This window comes from Narcine bancroftii, chromosome 8, assembly GCF_036971445.1.
Source record: "Narcine bancroftii isolate sNarBan1 chromosome 8, sNarBan1.hap1, whole genome shotgun sequence".
In the NCBI taxonomy this organism is placed as follows: domain Eukaryota; kingdom Metazoa; phylum Chordata; class Chondrichthyes; order Torpediniformes; family Narcinidae; genus Narcine; species Narcine bancroftii.
The window spans coordinates 156669493-156686217 of NC_091476.1; the positions used below are offsets into that span (position 1 = coordinate 156669493).

General features: G+C 41.4%; 1 protein-coding gene across 1 annotated transcript in view; it reads left to right on the forward strand.

The window, feature by feature from the left end:
• The first annotated feature begins 15142 nt into the window (after nucleotides 1-15142).
• The window catches only part of col8a2 (collagen, type VIII, alpha 2), a 185685-nt gene continuing 184102 nt past the window's right edge, over nucleotides 15143-16725 (forward strand). The window contains exon 1 of the mRNA XM_069895574.1: nucleotides 15143-15736. Coding sequence (XP_069751675.1) covers nucleotides 15713-15736 — 24 coding nt within the window. The 5' untranslated portion in view covers nucleotides 15143-15712. The remainder of the gene's footprint in view (nucleotides 15737-16725) is intronic.

The following is a 16725-nucleotide window of genomic DNA, read 5'->3' on the forward strand; positions in this document are numbered from 1 at the left end:
TTGAACTGACATGTCAGTAAGGGAATGGAGAGGGGAATTACATACTAGTGTTCTTATAATTCCTGCCAGCTTCCTTATGAACTCTGCCTACTGCCTTTCCTCTAATCTTTCACCGAATCTTCTGTCCTGACACCTTCAATCTCTTATTCTGCCACCCAGTCCCGAGTCAAACCTCTCTCCAGCTGCCCCATGCGATCTGGCCTTGATCCTGATCCTTGTCTTAATAGAACATGAAGTTTGAGTGCCACTGAATTTCCCAGTTACAGGCTCTCAAGCAAAAATGTTCCTTCCACCATCACACTCCAACTGGGTAACAAGGTGAACCAGGTGCTATTTAATTTTGTGACACAAATCCATTCAAAGTTAAGATTTATTGTCAGAGTGCATACGTCACATCCAACCCTGAGATTCTTTTCCTGCAGGCGAGACCAAATTACCACAAAAAAACTGAACTGAAGAAGATATGTTTACATGTAAACAAATAAATAAATGTAAACAAACTGCAGTGCAGAGGGTGAAAAAAATTCAGTGCCATTATGTGAATACATTTTTAATGTCTTGACAAACATTACATATGCTAAACTAAATCTTGTGCCGCACAGAGACTGAAAAAATTATATTCATTACAGAAACCAGAGCTTGACTAGGTAACATAACATAACATAACAATTTACAGCACGGAAACAGGCCATTAGGCCCTTCTAGTCCACACCAAACCAAACACCCCTCTCTAGTCCCACCTCCCTGCACAATGCCCATAACCCTCCACCTTCTTCTCATCCATATACCTGTCCAACCTTTTCTTAAATAATACAATTGACTCCGCCGCCACTATTTCTCCCGGAAGCTCATTCCACACGGCTACCACTCTCTGAGTCAAGAAGTTCCCCCTCATGTTACCTCTAAACCTCTGCCCCTTAATTCTTAACTCATGTCCTCTTGTTTTAATCTTTCCTCCTCTTAACGGAAATAGTCTATCCACATCCACTCTGTCTATCCCTTTCATAATCTTAAATACTTCTATCAAATCCCCTCTCAACCTTCTACGCTCCAAAGAATAAAGACCTAATCTTTCCAATCTCTCCCTAGACTCTAGATGCTTAAACCCAGGTAACATTCTGGTCAACCTTCTCTGCACTCTCTCCACTCTGTTTATATCCTTCCTATAATTAGGCGACCAGAACTGCACACAGAACTCCAAATTAGGCCGCACCAACGTCTTATACAATCTCAACATCACCTCCCAACTCCTATATTCCATGCAATGATTGATAAAGGCCAGCATACTAAAAGCCTTCTTCACCACCCTATTCACGTGAGTTTCTACCTTCAGGGAACGATGTACCGTCACTCCTAAATCTTTCTGCTCTTCTGTATTCCTCAATGCTCTCCCATTTACCACGTATGTCCTGTTCTGATTCTTCTTACCAAAATGAAGCACCTCACACTTATCAGCATTAAATTCCATCTGCCATTTTTCAGCCCACTTTTCTAAGCAGCCCAAATCCCTCTGCAATCCTGGTACATGAATGCCAGGTAATATTCATGAACAATTAGCATTGTTCCCTGCTATTTTCCTGCTGTTAGATGCAGTTACCAGGTTTGTTGCTATTGTGTGAAAATAAGGCTGCATCCTGCTGACCTCTCCCTCTCTCTGACTCTCTATTCCATCTCCTTTTGCACAAACATGATAAATTATTACCTCGTCCTTTATCATATCCAATTAACACATTTTGTGGGTCTGAATTCCTCCCCCATTGTCTGAATTCCTGAGATTTCTTGCTTCTGGCATTCTGCTTATTCCTTGAAGAGGGGCTGAGGACTGAAATGTTGACAATGTACCTTTGTCTCCTATAGACGCTGAAAAGACTGGCTGAGTTCCGCCAGCATTTTCACTACAATCACAGCATCTGCAGACTTTCATGTTTCACTTTGGCACAAAGAAGTGCCTCCACACAGACACAAAAACACACTGATATCTGGAAATTTACCGACAATTAGCTGCCGAGCAGCCCAAAAAGACTCACATGCCATGTCATCAATATCAAATGCAAATCCAATGATGGGAAAGTTGCTGTATATGTTGAATTAAAGAAAGATATTAATGTCCCTAGTGAAAGACAGTAAAGAAACATTAGTTGTCATTTCAATACTGTGCGTGTGAGTGAGGGAAAGAAACCAAACAGTCATTTCAATCAATGACAGTAAAGTTTTTGTTGAAGAGTTAAGGTGTGTTAAGAGTAATGGAAGTGGAATCAGCTGTTTTCCCACTCCTGACTGTTTGCCATTGATTCCTTCTTTGATGTGCCTGTGTGAAAACTGTAAGCGGAGGATGAGACTGCCCGTAATGCTGCTAACCTGCTTCTGTCAAAGTCCACGGAACATGATTTGAGGAGTGGAATACAACTGGAAGCCACATTTAACTCAAGTGACCAAGGATAAGTTTTTATCTAGTAACTTTCAGAATTGTTACCAGGCTTTACTTCCATACTCCATCACTACTCCTTAAAAATAATCTATTGCATTGGGTTCAGAACAATATTTGATTGCAATAATAGCCTCATTAAATAATGCAAGGCTTATTGTTATAGGTAGTTCATTTCACCTGCTGATGGCTAAAGGTTTAAGGAAGAGACAGTGCCTATTTGCATTGCACATATCCTTTGTGCATAAGTTTTCTTTACAGCTTTGACTTTGTGGTGATATGTAATTACACCACTAGGTCACCAAGGGTCATTCAGTGACTGTATATAAAGCTATCTTATACTCGCACTGCTGGTGTGGTTATTGTCAGTACAATTTAATAAACTAATATGATAGCTATTAGGATGGAAGCTGCTTCTGCTCCAATGTGCATTCCCAACCACCTGGAGACTCTTCCTGAGGAATGGGATCCGGGGATGACTAGAATGCATGTGCATTTGAGGACAGAGACGGCAAGGGATCACTGTACTGGAATCGTGGTGGAATGTGTGGAAGACCACAGAAGTATGATAGGGCAGGTAAAAAATGGCCAAGAGCCCTGCCTGCCCGTGGATTCACTGGTACAGGCGCCACTGACCCTAAACCCCGGTCCGATCAGAAAGGGGCCACTACAAGCGTGGGTAGAAGGATCTCCACAAGTCGTGCTCCCGATTGCCACGTATGTGCAGAATTCCCGACCACTCCAGAGCCAGGGAAAGCAGACACCGCTACCGTCACTCCCCCAGCAGCAGTTTACCCAGTACCACGGAAACCTGACGCTACCGCTGGGATCCCCTCTAAGCCCACTGCAAATGTTGCAAAGCCAGAGACTCAGCCAACAGCCCCAAGTACCCAGGTTACTCCTCCAGCAGACACAAGCCCCACAGAGGCTCTACCAGCAGTTCCCAGCACCCCAGGGTCCGCCCTTGCTACACCTAAGGGACCAGAGACTGCGGCTTAGCCATGTGCTGCGACCAGACAGGCTGGAGCTCGACCCCAGAAATCCCAGAGTCAGCAAGCACTTCGACTGCTGGCAGAGATGCTTTCCGAATTATGTGGAGGGTGCTGAGGCATCGGATAAAGAGCTATTAATGCTGCTGTTAGCGCAGCTGGGAGACACCCTTACTCCCTTATACAGGAGGCCAGGTCCTACCAAGAGACAATGAGCATTTTAGAGAGTCACTTGTGCCATCCTTAACCCCACGTCCCAGTTGCAGAGCTTGCACAATGAGCTGGGCCACCCAGGGGTCGCTAGACTGTTTCACTTCATTAAAACCCAAAACCTCCCATTTTCGGTAGAGGAAGTGAGGTCAGTGAACAAGAGCTGCCCCATCTGTGTGGAATGCAAACCGCAATTTTACCGGTCAGACAAAGCCACCCTGATAAAAGCTACCAAACCTTTTGAGTGCCTCAGACTCGATTTTAAAGCCCCACTCCTGTCCAATAATAGAAATGTCTATTTCCTAAACGTAATAGATGAATATTCCCATTTCCCCTTCGCAATCCCGTGTTCTGATGTATCAGCAGCCACTGTTATAAAATGCCTCCAACCCATCTTCAGCATATTTGGGTACCCGAACTACATACACACAGACAGGGGTGCTGCATTCATGAGCGTAGAAGTACAGCAGTACCTGCACGAGAGAGGGATTGCTACCAGCCGCACTACAAGTTACAATCCCAGGGGGAATGGACAATTCGAAAGGGAAAATGCCACTATCTGGAAAACGGTCCTCTTGACTTTAAAAGCAAAAGACCTGCCTGTTACTAGATGGCAGGAAGTGTTGCCAGAAGCCCTACACTCTATTCGTTCTTTGTTGTGTACTGCCACTAACATGACCCCACACGACTGTATCTTTTCTTTCACAAGGAAAGCCACGACGGGCACAGGGCTGCCTAAATGGATGATGACACCGAGACCTGTTCTCCAGAAGCACTGCAGACCTCACAAAGCGGACCCGCTGGTGGATCAAGTGGAGTTGAGGCACGCGAACCCTCAGTACACCTTCATCACATTCCCAGATGGAAGAGAAGACTCAGTGGCCACCAGGGATCTCGCGCCGGCCGGATGTGTGAATAACGCGGAGGAAACACAGATGTCTATGGATTAACAAGGAGCGCAGCAGCAGTCACTAGAAGAGTCGTCCATCGAGTCACCCCAGAGGACTAGACCACCCACCCCGGAAAACAGGACCCTGGGTACGGCCGCCCCACAAAATATCACCACCCTAGACTTGATGGCAGGACCTAATCCCATACAAGAGTATCCCCAGCCCACACGGCCACATGGCCATCTAGTACTTCCCACTCCCACAACCTCCACCAAAAAAGGCCGAAAGCCAGACCGCACTCCCCAACCCTATACCATTACTGAGGAGGTCCAGAAGGCAATGGAAGCCATGAAAAATTTTGGCCTTATGAACTTACAAACAAGGGAAGGAGGACGGTGGGGGGGGGGGGTGGGGGGAATAACAATTTTTTTAAGGGGGGGTGAATGTGGTGATATGTAATTACACCACTAGGTGACCTTGTATATAAAGCTGTCTTATACTCGCACTGCTGGTGTGGTTGTCAGTACAGACTTGTTCTGTTGCTCTGTTCTTGCTCTTTAGTCCTATTATCCCTCAGCTTTGCTCACTCTTCTCTCATATAATATATAAATTATATACAGATTACATTCATTCTGCAATGTTCTGTATCTTCTGATTGTATTCTAATGTGGTAAGTGAGAATTAAAAGGCTGTGAGAATGGCCAATGGGAGTCTGCTAATTTTTGAAAAGTGTAGTAACTGAATTAGTGTTACTGATAGAAGAATCTGAATCCAACAAATATGATTAAGTTCCTTTCTCCCAATGGGATAAAGGTCCAGACTTGATTCCTGCAGATTCTTTCATCAATTCATATAATGCAAGATTGAAAAGCAATTTTTGCATTACTTGTCACCTCAGGGCATTCACACACAATTGGCAAGTCTCATTTCATGGCTGCTCCCCACTTCTGTGACCCAAAGGGCTCCTGGGGAAGGTAGTGAAATCTTAGTGTCCTGTGAGACATTCTGTCTGAGATATTAGCATGTGAGTGTTTAAAACTTCCCCAACGACAATTGGACAATTGAACCATAATAAAGCAGTTTGTGCTTTGCTGCAAACTTGTAAGCACATTGGAAATAAAACATCTCTGCCTTGCATTTATCCACTCATGAGTCCAGTTTGTTATTTTTTCTTTTTTATAGAATCATGTGACAATCATTGAAATAGCTACATGTGAAAGAGATTTGTCCCAGAAAGGATTTCAAAAACCAAATATTGCTTTGTAGCACTGAACGTGTCATAATGTCCCCAAAACTTCTGGGACAATCTGGGTGAACAGAAGGTACAAGATTGTAACCAGCTCACTTCTATGAGCTCTTCCATAAGGTAGGTTTATCAGATCGTTAAAAATTCACATGATCATATGATATTGGAGCATTCTAATCATGAACTGATCCATCCCTTCACTCAGCCCACTCCCCAGCTTTCTTCCTGTAACCCTTGATGCCCTGACTAATTAAATACCTGTCAATCTCTCACAATCAATCACTCAAGTTCTAATGCCCCCCACCCCACCCAATCTATTTAGTGTGTATCTGCCACATCTCAAATGAAGTCCTCCCCATGTATTTGAATATTAAGTACTTAGCTTCTGGAGGTGCAGAGCAACTTGAACAGTTGCAGCCTGATTTCATTTTTAATTAAACAAGCGCAATTGCTGCTACATTTATCCTTTGGTCGTATTGCACTCTGTGGTCTTCATATCTATGGCCTGACGAATTTAACCTGGAAGAAGTAGAAAGGAATGTTATCAAGTCAAGTCACCTTTATTTATCGTTCATACCATACTCACATGGTAAAGATAATGTTTCTCCAGGACCAAGGAGCATATTTACGTAAATATAAGTTAGGATAGTTAAAAACATCAAAATATTGAAATATTAAGACATATCTAGAACTGTCTTTCTAAACCAGTGGTTTTCAAACTTTTTCTTTTCACTCACATGCCACCCTAAGTAATCCTTATGCCATCAGTGTTCTGTGATTAGTAAGGGATTGTTTAAGGTGGTATGTGAATGAGGAAAAAAGGTTGAGAATCACTGCTCTAGACCCAATTGTTACTGAAATATTTTGCTTGAGAAAAATTGTCATTGGCCCATTTCCTTTGGAGTTATGAAACCGTGCACATAACGAGTCAATTAGGTACGATTAAAACAGTGGTTTTCAAACTTTTTCTTTCCATCGACATATCACCCTAAGCAATCCCTTACTAATCACAGAGCACCGATGGCATAGGGATTACTTAAGGTGGTATGTGAGTGGAAAGAAAAAGTTTGAAAACCACTGATCTAAACAATGATGTGGAAATCCATCTTGAGAGTCACAAGCAGTAAATTACCAATAGGTAAAGTGAACCGGTCTTGAAGTCAATGAATGGACTATGGTATTTCATGCCTGCACCCTTCTTCTTTATTCAGAGAATCATGTTCTGAGAATTAGAAAGTCAAGCAAAATTATGGACACTTTTCTAATTCTGTATTTGAATGAAGCCAGACATGATGTAAATTTGAAACTCTGCCCACCAAATAGTGTTCAAATAATTGCAGATCCATGAATTGGAAGAGTTTCCAGAATGCCAGGAAATTTCAAAATGTCGGATCACCAGACCACCAGGGACGATAGGGCCAAAGACCTAAGAAGCAGGGACATTGGATACATGGGTTACATTGAAACAAACAGATCCCACTAGATATTGAGTGAATACAAACCATCTATTATGCTTAACTTTTCTCAGATTTGGATGGATTATATATTGAGATATTATGGTTGAAGAAGCAGTTAGCACAATGTCTTTACAGCGCCAGCGATCGGGACCAGACCGGGGTTCAAATATAATATTCGTATAATATCCGTACGCCCTGCATTTTCTCTAGGGATGCAGTTTCCTGTTCAAAGCATAGGTTAATGGGGTGTAAATTGGGCGCCACGGATTCATGGGCCAAAATAGCCTGATACCGTGCTGTATGTCTAAAAAAATATATATATTTCATATAAAGCAAAAGATATGTGTGCACTGATATAAGTAACATCTTTGTCACTTAGTCATTTGAACAGCAAGCTTCCCATCTTAAATGTTCTCTCTCTATCTCTGGCACATTATTGGCAAATTGTATATTATCTTTTAGACATATGGCAATAGCTTTGGGGCTTCTTTAACTTTACTACCTGGAACAACAGTGGGAAGATGGGAACATAACCAATTTTGAATTTGTCTCCAAGTCCTACAACATTTTAACACGGAAATATATCACAAAAACCCTAGAGCACACATGTCAAACTCTGGCCCTTTGGCCCGCGATATAATTATATTTGGCCCGCGAGATCATTTAAAAAATGTATTAGAGGTGGCCCGCCCTGCAGCGAGAGCCGATGCTGTTTTTTGGTAATGTCACCCCCACCATCCTCCCCCTTCATTGCACATCCTTCCCCATTGTAACACGAGAAATTGAAACATGAGAAGTCTGTCGATGTCATCAGCCGGCAAGCCGGTTGGAAGGCTCCCCGCACAACCAGTCACTTCTCCCACCTGTCGAGCAGTGCGGCGGATTGGCGAGCGCCTGTAATTTCCTGTCGGCGCGACGGACATGGCAGGCTGCGCACGGCCCCCGGGCAGCACGAGCCCCGCGCGACTGGCACCGGATGGCCCTTCCACAGCGCGAGCGCACTTCTCCCGGTCGCCACGGCCTTCAGCGCTTGCACCCGCGCGGACCTCAGGGACGGCTGGTTCGGCCCTGCACGTGAAGAGAGAGATGGTGACTGTCCGCAAAGGCTGATAGGCAGCGCGCTGGGCCTGAGTGGGTGGGTAAGCAGGGGTGGGCAGAGGGTGTAGGTGAGGAGTAATGGGCAGGGGAAGTTATGGTGGTGCGAGGGGCAGTTAGAGGGAGGGATGAGTAGAAGGAGGGGTGGATAGGGAAGAGGTAAAAGGGGAGGGGCAGGGCGAGTAGGGGAGGGGTGATTAGAGGGTGAGAGATGGGTAGAGGGAGGAACAGGTTGAGGGGAGAGGCAGTAGAGGGGCGTGTATAGGATGGGGTGGGTAGAGGCAGAGCGAGTGGAGTGAGGGGTGAGCAGAGGTTGGGTAAAGGACTGGTCAGGTAGAGGGATGGTGGGTCGAGGGTGAATAGAGGCCTAGAGCCTGAGGAGTGAGCAGGAAATGCTGAGTCCTGATGCAGGCCAAAATGGACACAGCCTGTGAATGCTGACTACATCTCCACAGGGATCAAATAGGTTTCCCTCAGTTCAAGCAAAGGGTGAACTTGAGCTACCTACTCCTGACCTGTAACATTATCCTCCTAAAGTTATATCCTAAAGTTTAACATTACATATGTTGAGAGAAGAGAAAACATGCAGATGTTGTTGAAAATTTTCAATAAATATTTAGTTCGGCCCTCGACTTAGTCCAAGTTTTTAATTTTGGCCCTCCGTGAATTTGAGTTTGACACCCCTGCCCTAGAGCTTGACCCCTAACAGTCTGTAGGAACTTATTCACCTCACAGTCTGCTGTCGTGCAATAAGACTCGTCTTCTTAAGGGCGAATTAAATTGGGTAATAAACACAGGTTTGCTGGTATGGGCCAAATCTGATTGATGAATAACTAAAAGGGAATATTTTTCTAGAAATATGCAAAGATGCAACTTCTGAAGTGTTATTTCTGCTACGTAACAAATCCAAATGGACAAAGCAACTCAATATTCTCTGGAGCCCAACTTTCTATCAGACCAAGAAAAATCAAAGTCTATCTCATACAAACAAAACCAAATGTAAAACTTAAATGAATCCAAATCTCCATATTTCAAATTGTTTCTTGTTTAAAACCTATTTTTGCTTACCAGAGAATGCAGAAAAGAACTAAATGATTCCAAATGTGTTCTCTTTGGAGATTAGTTTGGTTAACTCACATTCAATGGGTTAATTCAGAAATTCTCTTCACAGTGCCAGGCAAGCTTATCACCTTTAAACATGCAACGTAGCTCTATCTGGGCCACTTTCAAGTGATTTTGAGTGTAGCTGGGCGGAAGTGATTTGTCTATGATGGATTTTTGGTGTATTAATGTTTGTTTAGGAACACACAAAGATCGTATATCATGATTGTCCACATCAAAACCGATCATTCCTTTGTGAGTTTGGAAAGGTCACCAGTTGTATTTACTGTGGCTTAAAGCCAGGGGTGGAGATGCAATGGTCAAATTCCATGTGAGATGAGGAATGTGGGACAGGATTCAATGCAAGCAAGGATGGATTGCAATTGGTGATCTACACCGACGAGGATGATCCGTTTTTTGTAAGACAGACAGCAGTTTGCAGCCACAAGACACACTGTGAAAGGTAGCGGTTCAATTTTAAATGGAATTTAATTTTTCCCCCAAAACATTTTGTCAGGTAGCAAGCTACTGTGAAATTCAACTATATGTTGATAACAGAAACCTGGTGCAATCAAGCTTTCAGAATAGACACCAAGAGCAGTTGAAAGTGGTTCACAGAAATTCATAAAATACTGTACAGGGAAAACATCACTGCTAGAACGATTATGAATAATCACCATGAAATTTTCCTTCAGCTATATTCGAAGAATATTCACCCAGCAGCAGGTGCTAATTGTAAGTTTTGGGTTATTTAGGAAATTTGCAGATAAAATTTGGTATGCCTAACTAGCAAGTTTCAAGGTATACTTAAACCACAGAATCATGACTAAAATTTCAATTTGTCTGATTTAATATTTCAGAGTGATTGAAGAAAAATAGATCCATCATTCAAAAGAATATAGTAATGCAATAGTTACATTATGGGATTAATAGCCAGATGTTTGGACAATTGACCTGGAGATGTGAGTTTGACTCCCTTCACCACAAATGGGGAATTTAAATTCAAGAAATTAAATAAATCTGGAAGAAAATGCTGGTATCAGCAGCGTGGTTCGCATAACGGTTAGTGCAACGTTGTTTCAGCGCCAGCGAACAGGACATGGGTTCAAATCCAGCGATGTCTGTAAGGAATTTGTATGTTCTCCCTGTATCCGCATGGGTTTTCCCTGCGGGCTCCAATTTCCTCTCACCATTCAAAATGTACTGGGGATGTAGGTTAATTGGCTGTAAATTGGGTGGCATGGACTTGTGGGCTGAAATGGCCTGTTACAATGTCTACATTTTAAAAATTGATTTAAAAATTAGCCATGAAACTACTGGATTGATGATAAAGAACCATCTGGTTTCCTAATGTCCATAGGGGAAGGAAGTCTGCCATCTAAACCTAGAATATGCTTAACTCTTACTGGCCCTGAGAAATGGCCTGGAAATCCATTCAGTTCAAGGATGGTTAGTGCATAAAGAAAATCCAACAGAATTTCAAAATATCCAACTGTTTCTATGTCATTCTTAAATCATATATCTAATCTTAAATAGCTCTTGTTAAAACTAAAATGATAATAATGAAATAAATATGAAATGTGACTTAAATATTTGTAATCTTATTGGATTAAAATTGCATTTACTGTTGGAGAAAATCCTGAGAATGTTGTTAAATAGAATTGAAGTACTTATTTTGGAGTATTTGAGACAAATGGAACCAGAGGATCATTCAATCGATGTCAATAATTCTGAGGAAGACATTGGTTCTTTTCTTTATAATCGATGAGATAATAAATGTTAAAATATTATTAAAGATAGTGAACAGAGATCACTCTAAGCATAGCTTATGTTTCGATTAGGCACTTGTAAGAAATCATCTGCAGTGGAATATCAGCCAATCAATGAGAACATACACTTAAAGCCAAATCATTTATATATTGTTTTGAAATTCATTAGAGATTTGGACTTGGACGACTATATTTAAATTAGAACAAAACCAATAATGTGCGATTCGAGAATATAACTTTAGCTGGATTATGATGGCATAATGAGATATTCTGTTCAGCCTCGTCTTTCCCTGGAAGAGATGTTTGTTTTTTTGACCAAGGAACAAGTGCACTGATACTGTGCTAAAATGGAAGTGTGGCTATTATTTAAAGCACTGGTAAATCAAGATCTTTCAAGACTCGCGAAAACCACTCTGAAGTACACAAGCTGTTGAATAAGAACAAACTTAAACATCCACCTTTTCTAAATTCACTTTGTTAAAGCATCAGATCTCAATAATTTAAGAGTTGTCCCTTTAATAACATTTATATAAAATCTGCAGAGACTTTCCATATTAAGTCTTCTGCCTCCTGCAAAGGAATACATACTGTACATCATCAAGGTTTCATTAATATTGGTGAGATTTATTTTACTATAATTTATTTTGTGAATGTGACGACTGGCACACAATATATAATAATATCATAAACAGTTAGTAAATGTGGCTTTAACAGCAATTCATTTATGTTGACAGAGATATATTGAGACTGATGGTGTATCCACTGAAGAATTAACTTTCTGGTAAACAATGAGCTTCATCTACTCAAGAAATATCACATTTCATAGCTTGTGGATTTTGGATTGTTGGTCCTGAATCATCCAAGTCTTTCAAATAATATGAGGCCAACAGAACAAAAGAATCTTTCTTGTGGATGAATATCTCAGCTTGCTCAGCCACTCTGACAAGTGTCTATCAACTTTGATTCCTGGTGGGTGGAAATGTTTCAATAGAAACACAGTAAGCTAATGTTATATTGTTGCCAAGAGAAGCCACTTGAAATAGCATCATTTATAAATAAACGTGAACATAAGACAATTGGTACAGCAGAAGACCATTTGTCCCTTTATGTCTGCCTCATCACTTGATGTGATCACGGCAGATTTGCTACAGCCCTCAATTTCTCTTCTGTACTAGTTTGGGTGGCACGGTTAACATACTGGTTAGAGTAACGCTGTTACGTCACCATCAATCCTGGGACCAGGATTCAAATCCCACGCTGTCTGTAAGAAGTTTGTACATTCTCCCCATGCCTGTGTAGACTTTCCTCAGGGGCTCTGGTTTCCTCTCGCTGTTCAAAACGTTGATCGGGTGTAATTGGGTGGCACGGGCTCGTGGGCTATAAGTCTAAAAAACAATTAAAATAATAAATTAAATAAAATAAAAAGATTAAAATAAATTCCCTACAACTTCCCGTTCTCCAATGGGGCAATTCTTCCATTAGTGAGCAAATTCCACAGAACAAAGATTATGGTGAGGATTAAGTTTACCCTTGGATATTTTGTTAAAGATCTCCAATTAGATTGTGTTAACAAACCTTTCAATAAATGTGCTGAGCTGAATAAATAAGTGCTGGAAATTCCAAAGGATGATGTGTTGGATGCGGAGGCTGGTGGGGTGGTGGTCTATGTTCAAAATTGTTTCCCTTCCTGAGATTCTGCTCAAACTCATTTCCTTATTGCCTAGTAGCAAATCTACCCAAAATCAACATGAATGGAAAGCATTTTAAGAGAAATGTTTTTCAAGTAATTTTAAGAATGCAACTGACTATGAGTTTCCTAAAGCACAATAAGCATTTTGGAGACACTTAAGCACATGAATGCAAGGAAAATAGAGAGTTATGGGTGTGAGGTAGGGAAGGTTTAGATTGTTGGGTGGGGTTAGATCGTGGGCCGAAGGGTCTGTACAATGCTGTGATGTTCTATGCTCTATGGGTTAAAGTCAAACTGGGTTTCAAATTCATGAAAATGCCTACTAAAATAAAGCCAACTCATCAGGATGTGTTACAGAGTCATTTTCTAGATGCACTTGAATGAAATTCATTCAAATTATTTATTTATTTTGTGTTCTAGTGATTAAAAATCCAGGTTAAGTTTTGGAGCTTACTGAAGGCCCACAAATGAGTTTAGTTCATGGAGACTCCTTGAAGGAATGAATGGGCATGGTGTGAATGAGGACCTGAATGTGAAGCTGAGGTTACAATCCAATCAGTCGTGAACTTTGAAACAGGCACACGGGACCGAGAGGTGTGGCCTTCTCTGAGGACAAGGCCTGTTTCTGGTAGAACATCTTCAAAATGTGTGCAAAATATTCCAGAAACATGACCCAGGCTGAAAATAATCTTCATTTAAAAATCCTCTTTCTTCCAGTTCACTGATGCCAGTTCTGGGTGAACGGCTGAATTGAGTGGAAATCGAGTGAAACCTCCAGGTCTGGATGTTTATGCCTTGTTAAGTGAAATCTCTAGAGGTTGATCATTGGGGAATCAGAGGTGGAGAGGGTGATCAAATTTAAGTTCTTGGGAGTCACTATCTCAGAGGATCTTTCCTGGACCCAACACACCAATGGCATAATGAAGAAAGCACGTCAGCACCTCTACTTCCTTAGGAATTTGTGGAGGTTTGGTGACACCACAGGCAAAACTCTCCCCACTATTGAGTACATCTCCAGGGGACACAGCCCAGGACACCACAGGCAAAACTCTCCCCACTATTGAGTACATCTCCAGGGGACACAGCCCAGGGCACCACAGGCAAAACACTCCCCACTATTGAGTACATCTCCAGGGGACACAGCCCAGGACACCACAGGCAAAACTCCCCACTATTGAGTACATCTCCAGGGGACGCTGCCATCAGAGGGTAGCAGCGATCATCAGAAGCCCAGCACATGCTCTGTTCTTGCTGCCGCCACCAGGAGCGAGGAATAGGTTCCACAAGGCTCACAGCATCAGGTTCAGGAACAACTGCTCCCCTTTCACCATCAGACTCCTCAACAACAAACTCAATCAGGGACTCATTTGAGGACTTGTGTACTTTATTTTCTTTTGTTCTCTCTGTATTGCATGGCCAGTTTGTTTACATTTGTTATCTATTTACAGTTCTTTTATTTGTTTATATGTTTATGCTGTGTACAGTTTATTTTTTTGCACTACCAATTAGTGGTAATTCTGCCTGCAGGAAAATGAAATCTCAGGGTTGTCTGTGATGTCATGTATGTACTCCGACAATAAACCTGAAATCTGAAATCTAAATATGTCAGCTGATATTGCTTGCACTGGGCATTAAACACTGAATACATTAGAAGCTTCATGTGATATGAAGATGGAGCTGCGCTGGACACTAAAGTGCTTTAGAGGTTTCATGTGTTATTGGGCATAGTGCTCTACTGGGATATATGGAGCATCTGTTTTTAGTTCAGCAATCAGGTCAATATTTAAGATATAATATTCCAGCCTTTGCAGAAAGAAAAGACTTATTTTATTCTATTTAAAAATGCTTCATGACACTGTCCCCAATTATTTGCCTTCCATGTAGTCTTCACTAAGTACTTCAAGTTTAGCTGTTGATTTATTAAATAGAAGTTCAGGCAAACATTTTATGTAGGAAGATTCAAACAGGCATAAAAAGTAAAAAGCTGCACAGATGTGTTGTCAGAATGGCAAATATCTATGAAATCCATAAATTAAAATTGTATTTCTTAAATAGTATTCAACAATTCTTTCTCCTCCCCCAATCTTACAAACATGATCCTTTGTATCTTAGAACATAAGAAACAATACTCAGCTGGAACATGTTCAAAAAAAAACCAAAGCTGATCTCAGCCTCAACCATTAAACGGCTTGTGAAGTAACCCACTCTCTCTCTCTCTCTCTCTCTCTCTCTCTCTCTCTCTCTCTCTCTCACACACTTCCTCACACACACACACTCATAAACACACATATGCATGGCTTCTCACAGACGGCTGTCAAAGTGACTTTCTCTCTCTTCTCCTCCTCTCTCTCTCTCTCTCTCTCTCTCTCTCACACACACACACACACACACACACACACACTCCCTCACACACACACACACACACACACACACACTCACACACACACACACACACACACACACACACACACTCATAAACACACACATGCATGGCTTCTCACAGACGGCTGTCAAAGTGACTTTCTCTCTCTTCTCCTCCTCCTCTCTCTCTCTCTCTCACACACACTCCCTCACACACACACACACACACATACACACACACACACACACACTCATAAACACACACATGCATGGCTTCTCACAGACGGCTGTCAAAGTGACTTTCTCTCTCTTCTCCTCCTCCTCTCTCTCTCTCTCTCTCTCTCTCTCTCTCTGCTGTGAAGCCTGGAGTTTCAAACAGCGAAGTAATAAGTGCTCTTGCTCTTCATAGAAATCTTTTGAGTGGAGCATCCAGAAGAAATTTCATATCACATCAAGAAAACTTGTCCTTTCTTTTCTAAATGAAGTGCTGCCAACGAACAAAGGTAGGAAACTTTTAGTTTCCATTTCTTCATTGTGTTTGTGAATCGATATTGTAACAATAAACTAATCTGAGGAAACTACTTTTGCAATAAAACTTTAATGAAAATTCTATAACCAAATAGAAACAGACCAAATGGTTCCATTCTAATTATTTTCTATTTATAAAAATAATTTCAAAAAGTTAAAAATAAGTGTTAATTTAAAATATGTGAAAGGAATGAAATTTAAGATGCCAACAGGTTTCAGTCCCATTGAGAAAGATGCTATTAGAAGTTGCTATTAGAAACAGGTGGTATTCAAACTCCTTCAATGACATTAGACTACAACAAATATGAACAAAGAAATCTCTGTACAGTTTCAGTCAACAATATGTAATGCTGAATTCTAGTTGCAAAACAATCTCATGGAAAATATGTGCTGTCGAGGTCACAGAGCTAGAAATGGAGGCATGGTATGAATGGGTTGTCTTTTGTTCTTTAATTTTTGACTAATTGTTTAATTATGGTCTTGAATGTGTGCCAACATTCAGATGAGACTTTAAAATGAGTCGCTCTCTTATATTCCCAATGGATTCTGTGGCACTTTTCAAAAAAGCAAGGGTAGTACTCTCTGAAATGTCCCAGGTAATGTTAATCTCTCAACTGACTGGAATTAACAAAAAGCGGATCATTTTATGATTCCTGCTTCAGTGTGCTTATGCTGGCTGCTGCATTTTTCCTATATTACAACACTGACTGCACTTCAACTTACTCATTGACAGTGAGGTGCTTTGGGCCATCCTGAGATGGTGCAAAGTTTTATTCAGATGCAAGGCCTTCTTTTCTTTTACTTTCTTCTTCTAATCATGGCCATTTACAATTTCAGGTGCAATAAAAAGTGATAAGCAAATTCAAAGAACTTACATCAGTGAGCTACTCCTATATATACTCTATCTTCAAAATTTTTGCTCGGATTAGCCATGCTTGTGCAGACATTTCCTGAATACGCACAA